The sequence below is a fragment of the Ascaphus truei genome, chromosome 5, assembly GCF_040206685.1.
Source record: "Ascaphus truei isolate aAscTru1 chromosome 5, aAscTru1.hap1, whole genome shotgun sequence".
NCBI classification, from domain to species: domain Eukaryota; kingdom Metazoa; phylum Chordata; class Amphibia; order Anura; family Ascaphidae; genus Ascaphus; species Ascaphus truei.
This window is the reverse complement of record NC_134487.1, coordinates 7611117-7628197: the sequence shown is the minus strand read 5'-3', so window position 1 is coordinate 7628197 and position 17081 is coordinate 7611117. Positions and strand designations below refer to the sequence as shown.

At 48.8% G+C, this 17081-nt stretch overlaps 1 protein-coding gene across 2 annotated transcripts in view; it reads left to right on the top strand.

The window, feature by feature from the left end:
* SND1 (staphylococcal nuclease and tudor domain containing 1) overlaps positions 1-17081 on the top strand; it is an 810790-nt gene that overhangs the window by 690708 nt on the left and 103001 nt on the right. For both annotated transcript variants that reach the window (XM_075599279.1, XM_075599278.1), the window contains exon 17: positions 6522-6710. In XM_075599279.1, coding sequence (XP_075455394.1) covers positions 6522-6710 — 189 coding nt within the window. The remainder of the gene's footprint in view (positions 1-6521; positions 6711-17081) is intronic.

The window sequence follows — 17081 nt, the reverse complement described above, 5'->3', positions numbered from 1 at the left end:
GCTGCGGGCGCGCGCCCGGCAAGCACTCTTTCTGTAGTGGGCTATGGAAGTTACCCCGCGCCTGCGCACCTTGTTTTGAAAATACAACACATTTTTGTATTTTCAGGCGGCTGCCGCGTGACGTCAGCGCACGTGAGCTGGTTCAGCCAATGAGGGCGACCAGCTTCGTGACGCGTTCTCCACGCACCCGCATCGGGTCTACAATCTCCTGCAGCAAAGTTCACAAATCAATATATCAGATATACATATACACCCATATGCACATACATCTAAGTGTGTGCACTGAGATTGAATCAGGGGAGCCTGGTTCAATTCCCGGTGTCGGCTCCTTGTGACCTTGGGCAAGTCACTTTATCTCCCTGTGCCTCAGGCACCAAAAAACATAGATTGTAAGCTCCACGGGGCAGGGACCTGTGCCTGCAAAATGTCTCTGTAAAGCACTACGTAAAACTAGCAGTGCTATACAAGAACATGCTATTATTAATATATATATATATATATACACACACACACACACACACACACACACACACACGTTTCTTTCATTTTTATATTTTTTCAGAGATGAACAACAAACTGTACAGTGATTTATTAAATAAACACAAATTAGATTGGAATACATGCTGGGCTCAGATTGATACTGCATTTCCTTATTTAAAGCGGTGTTAATTATAATTTTGCTATAAATGATTACAATTCACTTTTATTTCCCTACGAAGATTTGGCTTGCATATGTACATATGCCCTGTGCTTGCACCTCTCTAGCAGCAAAGGTGATGGGGCCCCTTTTGTATCTTCTGCTTGGCTCAGTCATTTCGTACCGAAAGCAGCGTCTGTGTATGTGTGTGTGAGCGTATGTGTGTGTGCGCGCATGCGTGTGTCACTTTGCCCAAAGCCAATCTATTTGAAGAGCTGTTAGAAGACACTACAACAGTAACGGCAAATTACCCAACGTAATGAAATGTTATTGCATTGATCCCAAATTCAGGGCTGTTTTTTTCCAGTCCTACACAATAACTTAACCCTTTCCCATAACCAGGAGGGTTTAAAGGACCCAAATTAGTGAGGATTGGTGGGTCCTTTAGTTAAGTGGCCCAAACGCTATCTCTGAGCTATTGGAGTAAAAATTACCCCATTCAAACGTTATTACTGTTTGATCCACATCTGCAACTCTAGTTTCTGGGTCCATTGCATACGGAAGCTGCCAGTGGTCTCAACCGTCCGAGGAAATGTCCTAAATCAGACTGGCCACCCAAGCATAGTGTCCCCATAACTGAAGACTGCAAGGTGCAGCCCCTCCTAGGGGCAAAGTGTACTAATGGCAGTGACATGGTTAAAGGGTCAGTCTCTCCTAGGGGCAAAGTGTACTAATGGCAGTGACATGGTTAAAGGGTCAGTCTCTCCTAGGGGCAAAGTGTACTAATGGCAGTGACATGGTTAAGGGGTCAGTCCCTCCTAGGGGCAAAGTGTACTAATGGCAGTGACATGGTTAAGGGGTCAGTCCCTCCTAGGGGCAAAGTGTACTAATGGCAGTGACATGGTTAAAGGGTCAATCTCTCCTAGGGGCAAAGTGTACTAATGGCAGTGACATGGTTAAGGGGTCAGTCCCTCCTAGGGGCAAAGTGTACTAATGGCAGTGACATGGTTAAAGGGCCAGTCTCTCCTAGGGGCAAAGTGTACTAATGGCAGTGACATGGTTAAGGGGTCAGTCCCTCCTAGGGGCAAAGTGTACTAATGGCAGTGACATGGTTAAGGGGTCAGTCCCTCCTAGGAGCAAAGTGTACTAATGGCAGTGACAGGGTTAAGGGGTCAGTCCCTCCTAGGGACAAAGTGTACTAATGTCAGTGACATGGTTAAGGGGTCAGTCCCTCCTAGGAGCAAAGTGTACTAATGGCAGTGACATGGTTATAATGTCAGTCCCTCCTAGGGACAAAGTGTACTAATGGCAGTGACATGGTTATAAGGTCAGTCCCTCCTATGGACAAAGTGTACTAATGGCAGTGACATGGTTATAAGGTCAGTCCCTCCTAGGGACAAAGTGTACTAATGGCACTGACATGGTTAAGGGGTCAGTCCCTCCTAGGGACAAAGTGTACTAATGGCAGTGACATGGTTATAAGGTCAGTCCCTCCTAGGGGCAAAGTGTACTAATGGCAGTGACAGGGTTAAGGGGTCAGTCCCTCCTAGGGGCAAAGTGTACTAATGGCAGTGACATGGTTATAAGGTCAGTCCCTCCTAGGGACAAAGTGTACTAATGGCAGTGACATGGTTAAGGGGTCAGTCCCTCTTAGGTGCAAAGTGTACTAATGGCAGTGACATGGTTAAGGGGTCAGTCCCTCTTAGGGGCAAAGTGTACTAATGGCAGTGACATGGTTATAAGGTCAGTCCCTCCTAGGGACAAAGTGTACTAATGGCAGTGACATGGTTATAAGGTCAGTCCCTCCTAGGGACAAAGTGTACTAATGGCAGTGACATGGTTATATGGACACATCTGGGTGAATTATACTTTGATACCTAATCTGGCACCTATAAAATGATGTTGGTTTGTAAGGGGAGGAGGGGTTTGATTTCCTCTGGCTGCTCCCATTTGTCACTTTGTATTAAGCCAGGATTTGCGCAGGCAGAGACCCCCCGGGGGTTCGGATGAGGACGGGGGGGGATAACAAACACTCCCACGTTCAGAGGCCCGTACAGCGAGCGAGAGAACTATATCACACACGTGTTTTATGTAAACATATTGCCTACTCTGTGAGAGGTTAAGGTATTGCCGGAGTTAGATTTCGGTTTCTCACCGTGCTAGTTACGTTGCCGGAGTTAGATTTCGGTTACTCACCTTGCTAGTTACGTTGCCGGAGTTAGATTTCGGTTTCTCACCGTGCTAGTTATGTTGCTGGAGTTAGATTTCGGTTACTCACCTTGCTAGTTACGTTGCCGGAGTTAGATTTCGGTTACTCACCTTGCTAGTTATGTTGCCGGTGTTCGATTTCGGTTACTGACCTTGCTAGTTACGTTGCCGGTGTTAGATTTCGGTTTCTCACCTTGCTAGTTACATTGCCGGTGTTAGATTTCGGTTTCTCACCTTGCTAGTTACGTTGCCGGTGTTAGATTTCGGTTACTCGCCCAGGTAGCATACATACCTCATTGTGAAAACCGCGAGCATGAACTCCAAAAAGAAAGAAATCCAATCTTTTCACCTTCACCTTCCCCAAGTATTCTGCACCTCTAGGCTTTCTTTGCCGGGCCGTTTGGCGGGGGTAAAACCAAGCGCTAGGCCAACGGTAAATGTTGTGTGTGTGTGTGTGTGTATGTGTGTTTACAATATAAGAGTGTGTGGAGATCTTCACATTGACCTTCATTTCCCGCGGCAGAATAAATAAATAAAGTGCCTGAAATGTCACAGGCCGGGAATCCCTGCTCTAGAACCAAAGTACATATACCGCATAACTGTATGTATATCTGTTCTATGGCCCCCACAGGGGACTCTGCGTTTTACAGAAGAGACAATACAGTGCAGGGAATTATAATATAAGTCGGACCATAGGAAATGTGCACTTCCACGTCCTTAAAGAGGAAAACAAAGTATCTTCCCTTTACGGCGGAGCGTTGCCGAACCCTCTGGCAGCTGAAGGGTTACATGCACGCCGCGTGATCTCCGGCAATTTTAGGGTTTCTTAAACGTGGGTAATTGTAGGTTTGCACCCAAGAGGTGGCTGTCCCTTACGCGGATACCCGGAGGCAGCGGGGGTGTAATGGTTAAGTCTCGGTGGTTGGTGCCTTCAGACATGAGTAGGTGGTTTTAAATCTGGAACCGTCTGTACTGTACGGTACCACGCGAGGGCCGTTTGGTAGGCGTTAGTTTGTTGACGTATTCCAGAGTTTGTTTGTTTTACGCCATGTCAGTTCGTTATCCTCCATCCCTCCTAATTGGTTCACTGACAGGAAGGGGGTGTACATCAATCTATTGTGTTGTTATTAGGCTTGGAGAAATCAAGATAAACTGCAACAGCCACGTCCTTAGGGTGCCTGCGGCAGAAAAATACCTCTACGTGTTTTTATTAGTTTGATTACTCCCTTCCCTGCGAGAGGTAACATACATTTCCCCGCAGGCCCCTCAGGCGTCGCACGTTAATAACGGGTGGTCAGGAGATGACCTTTTCTCTGTTGCGTGCGGCTGCACGGTTAGCACTGGGTACCTGTATTTTGCTGGGAGGGGGATTTTCTGGAGTTATTTCCCCCTTTGAACAAGGTGAACTTCCCCAGGTGAATGCGGAGGCAGCTTTAGGATATTTGGTCTGGCAGGTAATATATATACGGTGAAGAGAGCCAAGTCCTTTCACAGACCCGGTAGCGTCAAACAGCCCAGTGTTTAATGTAGGAAATACCAACTGTGTATAAAGACACGCACACACATACACACTTACATATGCACACACACATATCCCAGGTCCTGCGGTTACAGCCTCTCCTCCACGTCGCCCCCACACATTCCCTCATCCCATCCTCCCATCGTACTTGTAGTGGTCGTCTTGTTCTCGAGTGCCATCTCTGTCCAACGATGGTAATTTCTTCGTGCGATATGTCCGGCCCACCGCCATTTTCATTTCTTCACCCGTGTGATCAATTCCCAGACTTGTTTGCTCTCTAACCCACTCATTCTTTTCCCTATCCCTTGGGGTGATACCGAGCATGCATCTCTCCCTACTTCTTTGCGTTGTCTGAAGCTTCTGAACTATGTTCACATTTAGGGTCCAAGCTTCACATCCGTACGTGAGCGCGGGCAGAACACGCTGAAGCACAGGTGAAGGTTCCCATGTAAGATGGTCTTGTTACATCCAAATTGCCTCCATCACATCTTCCTTCCTCTATTGATTTCATTCAATAGGTTCCCATCTATTGATACTTGCCGGCCAAGGTAGACCGTCTTTGACCACTTTTAGATCTATTCCATTTATGTTGGCCCACCTTCTTGCTTTCTTTGTCAAGTTCTCTGATTTGTTGCTGGAGGTCTTCTGGACTTGTGGCAAAAATAAGTAATCTGCAAGAGATAGATCCATCTATCGATGTGAGTTTAAAGTAGTTTAATTAAAGAAGAGGTATATTGTTGGAGTCATCTAATAACGTATTTAGGGATTGTTCTACATGAACGTTGCATGACCATGTTGTTGTAATAAACCTTCGGCGTCCTCTTGCTAGAGGTACTGTTGGAGAAGCCCAGTGTTACCTTCCTGGGCTCAGACACCAAAGTATTAGACTGTTCATTCTTCTTCGTAGGAGCCGGCACAAATTCAACGTAAGATGCAGCAAAGCTATTCTATTTCTACCATAAATAGGCTGCTTTACTGGGTCTAACCTGTAAGGATCATCAAGTCCTGCTAGTCTGCTCCTTCATATCAACCCCCTCTCTCCATCTTCCCTCCTCCTGTCCACCTTCCCTCCTCCTGTCCTTCTTCCCTCCTCCTGTCTTTTCCTCCTCCTCCTGTCCACCTTCCCTCCTCCTGTCCTTCTTCCCTCCTCCTGTCCTTCTTCCCTCCTCCTGTCCTTCCCTCCTCCTCCTGTCCACCTTCCCTCCTCCTGTCCACCTTCCCTCCTCCTGTCCACCTTCCCTCCTCCTGTCCACCATACCCTCCTCCTGTCCACCATACCCTCCTCCTGTCCTTCTTCCCTCCTCCTGTCCTTCTTCCCTCCTCCTGTCCTTCTTCCCTCCTCCTCCTGTCCTTCTTCCCTCCTCCTGTCCTTCTCCCCTCCTCCTCCTGTCCTTCCCTCCTCCTGTCCTTCTTCCCTCCTCCTGTCCTTCTTCCCTCCTCCTCCTGTCCTTCTTCCCTCCTCCTCCTGTCCTTCTTCCCTCCTCCTCCTGTCCTTCTTCCCTCCTGTCCACCTTCCCTCCTCCTGTCCACCTTCCCTCCTTTCTCTCATACACTCCCCTTTCTCTTATCTCCACCTCTCCCTCATTTTCATCTGGTTTCGTGGCGGCTGTATCTCGGTATTTGGTCCAAGCCGGGGTTTTGGGAGTGTCCGTAGGAGGCGTTACATTGATACACAGACTATAATGAGCTGTATCGCACTGTGTCACTTGTTGTTGTTGTCCGCCAAGTCTGAAGTTGTGTAAACATCTCTGGGTCCCACGTTGGAAGCGCCATTGAACGTGGCACAAATACACCAGGAAATCGAGCAGGGGAGGCCAACTCAAGGGCCACCAACATGTCGGCTTTTCAGGATATCTCTGCTTAAGCACAGGTGACTCAGTCTAAGACTGAGCCACTGATTGAGCCACCTGTGCTGAAGCAGGGATGTCCTGAAAACCGGACCTCTTCATGGCCCTTGAGGACTAGAGTTGCCCACCCCTGACGAAGAGCAATGGGCCTAATGCTAATTTCTGCATGGCATAGCAGGCCTCTGTGGCAGGGAAGGGGTTATTAATACGAGCGGGCGTTGTGCATGCTAAGTATGTTGGATCCGGCTTGAAGGATTCAGTCTCGATTCTGCTCCTGCCTGGTCTTCACACCCACGCTCTTCTCTTGCAGGTGGAGGTGGAAGTGGAAGCAATGGACAAGGCCGGGAACTTTATTGGGTGGCTCCACGTGGACAGCGTCAACCTCTCTGTGGCCCTGGTGGAACACTCCCTCTCCAAGGTCCACTTCACTGCTGAGCGCAGCAACTACTACAAGACCCTCGTGTCTGCGGAGGAGGGCGCCAAGCAGAAGAAAGACAAGGTAAGAGGCGCACTTTGGGGTCCGTTCAAGGGAATACTCTTCCGCCATAGCACTGCTTAGCAAATCTGGCACCAGAAGGTGTTTCTACATGGGGGCAAGTGACAGGGCTGGCTCATTAAAGAGGCAACATGGCTCATTCGCAGAGACCGCTCTCAAACTGTTCGTTGGGACCACATCTTGTGTGATACAATGTATATGAATGTATTGGCAGAGAAGTGTATCCCATATGCTACAATGAGGAGGGGAGGGGGCAGTGCTGATGCTATAATGAGGGGGGCAGCGCTGATGCTACAATGAGAAGGGGAGGGGGCAGTGCTGATGCTATAATGAGGGGGGCAGCGCTGATATAATGAGGGGGGCAGAGCTGATGCTATAATGAGGGGGGCAGCGCTGACGCTATAATGAGGGGGGCAGAGCTGATGCTATAATGAGGGGGGCAGTGCTGATGCTATAATGAGGGGGGCAGTGCTGATATAATGAGGGGGCAGCGCTGATGCTATAATGAGGGGGGCAGCGCTGATGCTATAATGAGGGGGCAGTGCTGATGCTATAATGAGGGGGCAGCGCTGATGCTATAATGAGAAGGGGAGGGGGCAGTGCTGACGCTATAATGAGGGGGGCAGCGCTGACGCTATAATGAGGGGGCAGCGCTGATATAATGAGGGGGCAGAGCTGATGCTATGAGGGGGGCAGTGGTAATGCTATAATGAGGGGGGCAGCTCTGATGCTATAATGAGAAGGGGAGGGGGGCAGCGCTGATGCTATAATGAGGGGGGCAGTGCTGATATAATGAGGGGGCAGAGCTGATGCTATAATGAGGGGGGCAGCGCTGATGCTATAATGAGAAGGGGAGGGGGGCAGTGCTATCGCTATAATGAGGGGGGCAGCGCTGACGCTATAATGAGGGGGCAGCGCTGATATAATGAGGGGGCAGTGCTGATGCTATAATGAGGGGGGCAGCGCTGATGCTATAATGAGGGGGGCAGCGCTGATGCTATAATGAGGGGGGCAGCGCTGATGCTATAATGAGAAGGGGAGGGGGCAGTGCTGACGCTATAATGAGGGGGCAGCGCTGACGCTATAATGAGGGGGCAGCGCTGATATAATGAGGGGGCAGAGCTGATGCTATAATGAGGGGGGCAGCGCTGATGCTATAATGAGGGGGGCAGCGCTGATGCTATAATGAGAAGGGATGGGGGGCAGTGCTGATGCTATAATGAGGGGGGCAGCGCTGATGCTATAATGAGGGGGGCAGCGCTGATGCTATAATGAGGGGGGCAGCGCTGATGCTATAATGAGAAGGGATGGGGGGCAGTGCTGATGCTATAATGAGGGGGGCAGCGCTGATGCTATAATGAGGGGGCAGTGCTGATGCTATAATGAGGGGGGCAGCGCTGATGCTATAATGATGGCAGTGTTGATGCTATAATGAGGGGGGCAGCGCTGATGCTATAATGAGGGGGCAGTGCTGATGCTATAATGAGGGGGCAGCGCTGATGCTATAATGAGAGGGGGGCAGCGCTGACGCTATAATGAGGGTGCAGCGTGAACGCAATGATGAGGGGGCAGCGCTGACCCTATAATGAGAAGAGGGGGGCAATACTGATGCTATAATGAGGGGGCAGCGCTGACGCTATAATGTGAAGAGGGGGGCAGTACTGATGCTATAATGAGGGGGGCAGCGCTGACGCTATAATGAGAAAAGGGGTGCAGTACTGATGCTATAATGTGAAGAGGGGGGTGGGTGGCTCAGATGTTTCTTTGAATACACAAGTTCATTGGTTTGATCCCTGCCCGCTCCCCGTGACAGTTGATTCCACCCCAGGTATTGGAACAAGCTTTCGTCTTAAAATGTGTCCCTTCTCAGGAACTCAATGTGCTTTTATAGCTACCAGGTTTTGTAATGTCAGAGAGGGGAAGATCGGATAAGACAGGGAGGTATGATAGGGAGGGAAGAAAGAGGGAGGTATGGGAGGGGGGAGGTTCGATAGAGAGGGAAGAAAGAGGGATGTATGGGAGAGGGGGAGGTTCGATAGAGAGGGAAGAAAGAGGGAGGTAGGGGGGAGGTTCGATAAAGAGGGAGGTATGGGAGGGGGGAGGTTTGATAGAGAGGGAATAAAGAGGGAGGTATGGGAAGGGGGAGGTTCGATAGAGAGGGAATAAAGAGGGAGGTATTGGTGAGGGGGGAGGTTTTGATAGAGAGGGAATAAAGAGGGAGGTATGGATGAGGGGGGAGGTTCGATAGAGAGGGAAGAAAGAGGGGGGTATGGGAGAGGAGGAGGTTCAATAGAGAGGAAGAAAGAGGGAGGTATGGGTGAGGGGGAGGTTCGATCGAGAGGGAAGAAAAAGGGAGGTATGGGAGAGGGGGAGGTTCGATAGAGGGAAGAAAGAGGGAGGTAGGGGGAGGTTTGATAAAGAGGGAGGTATGGGAGGGGGGGGGTTGATAGAGAGGGAATAAAGAGGGAGGTATGGGAAGGGGGAGGTTCGATAGAGAGGGAATAAAGAGGGAGGTATGGGTGAGGGGGGAGGTTCGATAGAGAGGGAATAAATAGGGAGTTATGGGAGGGGGAGGTTCGATAGAGAGGGAGGTAGGGGGGAGGTTCGATAGAGAGGAAAGAGGTAGGTAGGGGGGAGGTTCGATAGAGAGGGAAGAAAGAGGGAGGTATGGGAGAGGGGGATGTTCGATAGAGAGGGAAGAAAGAGGGAGGTAGGGTGGAGGTTCGATAGAGAGGGAAGAAAGAGGGAGGTATGGGTGAGGGGGGAGGTTCGATAGAGAGGGAATAAATAGGGAGGTATGGGAGGGGGGAGGTTCGATAGAGAGGGAAGAAAGAGGGAGGTATGGGTGAGGGGGGAGGTTCGATAGAGAGGGAAGAAATAGGGAGGTATGGGAGGGGGGAGGTTCGATAGAGAGGGAAGAAAGAGGGAGGTAGGGGGGAGGTTCGATAGAGAGGAAAGAGGTAGGTAGGGGGAGGTTCGATAGAGAGGGAAGAAAGAGGGAGGTATGGGAGAGGGGGAGGTTCAATAGAGAGGAAGAAAGAGGGAGGTATGGGAGAGGGGGAGGTTCAATAGAGAGGAAGAAAGAGGGAGGTATGGGTGAGGGGGAGGTTCGATAGAGAGGGAAGAAAGAGGGAGGTAGGGGGGAGGTTCGATAGAGAGGGAAGAAAGAGGGAGGTATGGGAGAGGGGAGGTTCAATAAGAGAGAGGAAGAAAGAGGGAGGTATGGGTGAGGGGGGAGGTTCGATAGAGAGGGAAGAAAGAGGGAGGTAGGGGGGAGGTTCGATAGAGAGGGAAGAAAGAGGGAGGTATGGGAGAGGGGAGGTTCAATAAGAGAGAGGAAGAAAGAGGGAGGTATGGGAGAGGGGAGGTTCAATAAGAGAGAGGAAGAAAGATTGAGGTATGGGAGAGGGGGAGGTTCGATAAGAGAGAGGAAGAAAGATTGAGGTATGGGAGAGGGGGAGGTTCGATAGAGAGGGAAGAAAGAGGGAGGTATGGGAGAGGGGGAGGTTCAATAGAGAGGGAAGAAAGAGGGAGGTATGGGAGAGGGGGAGGTTCGATAGAGAGGGAAGAAAGATTGAGGTATGGGAGAGGGGGAGGTTCGATAGAGAGGGAAGAAAGAGGGAGGTATGGGAGAGGGGGAGGTCCAGTCCATTCTGAGTATAACATTGAGTTTTTTAGGCCGTGCTTATAGTCCTTGTGACGCTGAAAAAATCAAATTGAATTGACCTCCAGCGACCGCGCCGTCGTGACGCCCATACTATAAACGCACGCGATGGATTTTTAACCTGTAAGGAAAATGTTTGGAAATAATGGTCACTGCTGCACTCATATACAGTAGCAACAATATGTGGCGTGTGTGGGCTCTCGAGAAAAGAAACATTACCACTGCTTTTTTAATGGTATTTCTGACCATAGATATAATCCAGCATTTAATTTAAATGCCTGGGGGGAGAGCGCGGGGCCTCTATAACTGCCACCCCCCTTCCCCCTGAAAATCTAGTGCCCCCCAGTTTGCACATTGTTGATATAACCCATGCTTTCCCGGGCTCAATTATGTTAACTCTTTAAAAAAAAAATATATATATATATATATATATAATCTCTGAAGCACAAATAGGGATAAGCTACAATGATCAATAAGGAGAATAATAAGAGAAAATGAAGGGGAAAATTGTACCGGACTATTTTCTCCGGTAAGGTAATTGTACTTAAACATTAAATATAAAAGAAACAGAACTTAAGAAACGCAGTGTACACAATAATCTGGCCGGTTGTTGGCGTGTAAATAACGCGTTGGTAAGACGAGCCGAGGCTCCGAATTCCTTCGCTCCCCCCCCCCGGCGTGTTTTACTAAATACTATTCCCGTCAGCAGTCGGATCTTAATCTCCGGCAAGCTGCTCTCGCGTTCCTGCAAATCCCAATTGAAATGAGCGCCCGCTTCCAGCTGCGAAACCTGGTTATTAAGCATAAACTCGGGACCCGGGCGCCTCCACGGGCGCCAAAACCAGCGCTCCAAAAAAAAAAAAAGCAACGACAACGATGTGTTGTGGATTCAGCTGATGCAGATTTCCGTGTGTTAGGGGGCCGGGGCGGGCGGGGGGGCTTTTATATCTGGCACTGCTTGCTTTTCTGAATGATTAGACTTCATTAAGCCTATTACTCAGCGAGAGACCTAATGGAAACACTCTGATCGTCCTGATCCTGCTCAGCAGCCGCATACACGGGGGGCGCGACGCGCGGCAGTGCCCCGGCTCGTCACACCGCTCTCATTCTCTCTGCGGGTTATTGCGTTTCGCACATTTTTACCCTAATAACGATACGGGAGGGATATGCCACGTGCCACGTTTTCATCTTTCCGTGGCAGCCTGTCTCACAGTGGCAAACATTCTTTAAGAATCGCCGCCACAGAAAAGTATTTTGTAGGGCCTCCCTACCCCAAAAATACATTTCGGAGAGGGGGGGGGGGGGGGGGTTGTTGATGTTGGTGAATCATAAAAGATTTCATGGGGGGGAAGTTAAAGCCTCTAACCCCCCCCCCCCCTCTTCATTTATTAGTGAAGCGCCATATTCTGTTGCACAGTACTGTCACGGTGTGGGAGGCAATAATAGTAAAGTCACAACATTGTCCCAAGAAGCTTCCAGCCTCCCCAGTGATCTCCCAGGTCCTGCGGTTACAGCCTCTCTTCTCCACGTCGCTCCCACACATTCCCTCATCCCATCCTCCCCAGCCCGTGTCTCCCCACTGCTGGATGAAGCCTCCCCAGTGATCTCCCAGGTCCTGCGGTTACAGCCTCTCTTCTCCACGTCGCTCCCACACATTCCCTCATCCCATCCTCTCCAGCCCGTGTCTCCCCACTGCTGGATGAAGCCTCCCCAGTGATCTCCCAGGTCCTGCGGTTACAGCCTCTCTTCTCCATGTCGCTCCCACACATTCCCTCATCCTCTCCAGCCCCATGTCTCCCCACTGCTGGATGAAGCCTCCCCAGTGATCCCCCAGGCCCTGCGGTTACAGTGTCTCTTCTACACGTCGCTCCCACACATTCCCTCATCCCATCCTCTCCAGCCCGTGTCTCCCCACTGCTGGATGAAGCCTCCCCAGTGATCTCCCAGGTCCTGCGGTTACAGCCTCTCTTCTCCACGTCGCTCCCACACATTCCCTCATCCCATCCTCTCCAGCCCGTGTCTCCCCACTGCTGGATGAAGCCTCCCCAGTGATCTCCCAGGTGCTGCGGTTACAGCCTCTCTTCTCCACGTCGCTCCCACACATTCCCTCATCCCATCCTCTCCAGCCCGTGTCTCCCCACTGCTGGATGAAGCCTCCCCAGTGATCTCCCAGGTCCTGCGGTTACAGCCTCTCTTCTCCACGTCGCTCCCACACATTCCCTCATCCCATCCTCTCCAGCCCGTGTCTCCCCACTGCTGGATGAAGCCTCCCCAGTGATCTCCCAGGTCCTGCTGTTACAGCCTCTCTTCTCCATGTCGCTCCCACACATTCCCTCATCCTCTCCAGCCCCATGTCTCCCCACTGCTGGATGAAGCCTCCCCAGTGATCTCCCAGGCCCTGCGGTTACAGCCTCTCTTCCCCACACATTTCCTGATTTCATCCTCATCTCATTTGGTCATTGTTTTAATCTTTTAGTTTCCCTTGGAAATAGTTATAGTTGCACACACACACACACACACACACACACACACACACACACACACACACACACACACACACACACACACACACACACACACACACACACACACACACACACACACACACACACACACACACACACACACACACACACACACACACATACATATCTGGGGCTAAACACCAAATAAATGGCAAACGTGAATATAATAGCAGAAACGTCACTTGTCAAAATATAACAATAAAGTGCTTAATTTCCCTTGGAATCCAGTAGAGTACCATCTTTGTCCAAGAATGGTAATTTCTTCTTCCGATACATCCGGCCCACCACCGTTTTCCTTTCTTCACCCTTGTGATGTCGGATTTTTGTTTGATTTCTAACCCATTCATTTTCGCCCCGGGGTCTCTCCGAGTAATACCCAGCACACACACCTCCATACTACTTCTGAGTTGTCTGAGGCTCCATGCCCAATGGAAATCTGTACATTTAAAGCGTGTGTGTGTGTGTGTGTGTGTGTGTGTGTGTGTGTGTGTGTGTTTATTTGGCCACTGTAAGTGTGCTGCCAATCCCCAGCTGCTCAGAATAGCAGAAGTTTTCGAGCCTTGTCCAATAGGATAATGAGATAGAGAAGCTCTCGGTTCTGTGCATAATTCTGACTGCCAGCCACGGACATATAATCATCTAAATCGCATGGAATTTCAGTAACAAGCCAAGATGATCCTAAATACATAGGAGAAACACACAATAGTTGGTTCCTGCACAAGCTACAGTGTAAGCCATACTTCTGTGTGATATATATATATGTATGTATATATGTATATGTATATGTATATGAACACCCACCCACACACGTAACCCAATTTAACTTTCTCCGAAGCAGTGTGTTGGTGAATTGAATTTGTCTCTTTTTTTTCCCGGCCCGGCTACCTTTGTGTGGGAAGAGCGATGAACCGAAATTAACTTTAGATATTTGAGTCACATACAATTTGCAGGTATTATTTTTTTGCCACAAGACTTCCCACAGCATATCTGAGAATTTGCTGAAGCGGGTAAGAAAGTGGCAAGGCCAAAGTGATCAGCAAATGTGTCGGCTCTACCAGCGTCAAAATGAACAGAATAGAACTTGAAATCGTCAAAAACGTCTACCTTGGTCGCTCACGGGTGGATGTGACCCGTGTATCCTGTCCGTGCCCACGTATGGATGTGACCCGTGTATCCTGCCGGTGCTCACGGGTGGATGTGACCCGTGTATCCTGCCCGTGCTCACGGATGGATGTGACCCGTGTATCCTGCCCGTGCTCACGGGTGGATGTGATCCGTGTATCCTGCCCGTGCTCACGGATGGATGTGACCCGTGTATCCTGCACGTGCTCACGTATGGATGTGACCCGTGTATCCTGCACGTGCTCACGGATGGATGTGACCCGTGTATCCTGCCCGTGCTCACGGATGGAAGTGACCCGTGTATCCTGCCCGTGCTCACGGATGGATGTGACCCGTGTATCCTGCACGTGCTCACGGATGGATGTGAAACTTGGACCCTAAATGCAAAGATTCAGATGATTCAAAGAAATATGGGGAGATGTAGGAGGAGTTTTACCAGAAGAAATAGGAAGCAGAATGAATACGTTCGATAGCAAACTAGTCAGGGACATCACCAGGGTGAGGCCGGGCATATCGTACGAAGAAATGACCTTCGTTGGACAAAGATGATACTCAACTGGATTCCAGGAGATATCATATCAGAAAGCCAAGATGAGCCAGAGTAAGATGGGAGGCTGAATTATTTTGTGATGCAGTGAAGACATATTCTGCACCCATATTTATACATATGTGTGTATGTCATAGTCTGAGTTGGTTTTTGGGTCTGAAATTGCTAAGCAGCTGAACCTATCTTAACTCCTTAGCTGCTGGAGACGTATGGTGGCACTTGTGCAGGCGGTTGTAGCAGATCAGAGACTCGGGGTATAAAACGAGAAGTCAAACAGAGAAGACAGCTTCTGTTTAAACAAATCTTTAATTACTCGGAGCCCGGGGAGAGAGCGCGGTGACAGAGGCACATGGCGGCTGAGTGAAGGATTCTGTGTCGAGCCTTGCCTGCCGCTCTGTAAATGCCAAGCCGTAATGGAGATAATAGTATTTAAAGAGCTTCAAAAGCTAGAGGGAACACTTCGTAAATAAATAACACACACACACACATGCGCACACACTGCGGTATTATCCCAACGCAGCACTAAAAAGGGCACCAGGGACAACCTCGTCTTGTTCAGGTGAAGTCTGTGGAAACGTAGGTGTTGCTTTGGAGGGGTTAACTCTTGTCCGGGTGCGGTGATGGAGCGGGTCATGCTACTAAGACTTTTTACGTATATAGCACAGACAGCGCTGTACGTAGAATAATTACGTATATAGCACAGCACTGTATATAGACTATTTACGTATAAAGCACAGTGAGCGCAGCGCTGTACATAGAATATTTACATATATAGTGCAGACAGTGAGCGCAGCGCTGTACATAGAATATTTACATATATAGTGCAGACAGTGAGCGCAGCGCTGTACATAGAATATTTACATATATAGTGCAGACAGTGAGCGCAGCGCTGTACATAGAATATTTACATATATAGTGCAGACAGTGAGCGCAGCGCTGTACATAGAATATTTACGTATATAGTGCAGACAGTGAGCGCAGCGCTGTACATAGAATATTTACATATGTAGCACAGACAGTGAACACAGCACTGTAAATTGAATATATATATATATATATATATAGATATATATATATATATATATAGCGCAGACAGTGAGAGCAGCGCTGTACATAGAATATTTACGTATATAGCACAGACAGTGAGCGCAGCGCTGTACATAGAATATTTACATATGTAGCACAGACAGTGAGAGTAGCGCTGTACATAAAATATTTACGTATATAGCACAGACAGTGAGAGTAGCGCTGTACATAGAATATTTACGTATATAGCACAGGCAGTGAGAGTAGCGCTGTACATAGAATATTTACGTATATAGCACAGACAGTGAGAGCAGCGCTGTACATAGAATATTTACGTATATAGCACAGACAGTGAGAGCAGCGCTGTACATAGAATATTTACGTATATAGCACAGACAGTGAGAGCAGCGCTGTACATAGAATATTTACGTATATAGCACAGACAGTGAGAGCAGCGCTGTACATAGAATATTTACGTATATAGCACAGACAGTGAGCGTACATAGAATATTTATGTATTGTATATAGCGCTGACAGCTGATAAAACCAGGGTTTCACTTACTTTACTACATAATTACTCATTGTTTGTCGAATTCATACATCATATTGTTTAAAAAGACATGGAATTGGTTAATATAAACCCTATGGGATATTTCAGAACATTCTGGTTTCAATTCTAGAAGGTTACCATGGAAAAACTACAGCATTTCCGTAATCATCATTGCGGTTCACAGACTTTTTCTCGCCGCTGTATGCACTATATCCCATCATCCTTTCTGATTGGGACTTGCAAAGACTGCCCTGTTTACCCTTTCAGTGCCAGAGAGGCGTACAAGCAGCAGTTGAAATTGGATTGTACATATTTATTTATAAAATGTGTTACCAGGAAGTAATACAGTGAGAGTTACCTCTCGTTCTCACGCATGTCCTGGGCACAGAGTTATAACGTGTGTTACAGGCAGTAATACAGTGAGAGTTACCTCTCGTTCTCACGCATGTCCTGGGCACAGAGTTATAACATGTGTTACAGGCAGTAATACAGTGAGAGTTACCTCTCGTTCTCACGCATGTCCTGGGCACAGAGTTATAACGTGTTACAGGCAGTAATACAGTGAGAGTTACCTCTCGTTCTCACGCATGTCCTGGGCACAGAGTTATAACGTGTGTTACAGGCAGTAATACAGTGAGAGTTACCTCTCGTTCTCACGCATGTCCTGGGCACAGAGTTATAACGTGTTACAGGCAGTAATACAGTGAGAGTTACCTCTCGTTCTCACGCATGTCCTGGGCACAGAGTTATAACGTGTGTTACAGGCAGTAATACAGTGAGAGTTACCTCTCGTTCTCACGCATGTCCTGGGCATAGAGTTATAACGTGTGTTACAGGCAGTAATACAGTAAGAGTTACCTCTCGTTCTCACGCATGTCCTGGGCACAGAGTTATAACGTGTTACAGGCAGTAATACAGTGAGAGTTACCTCTCGTTCTCA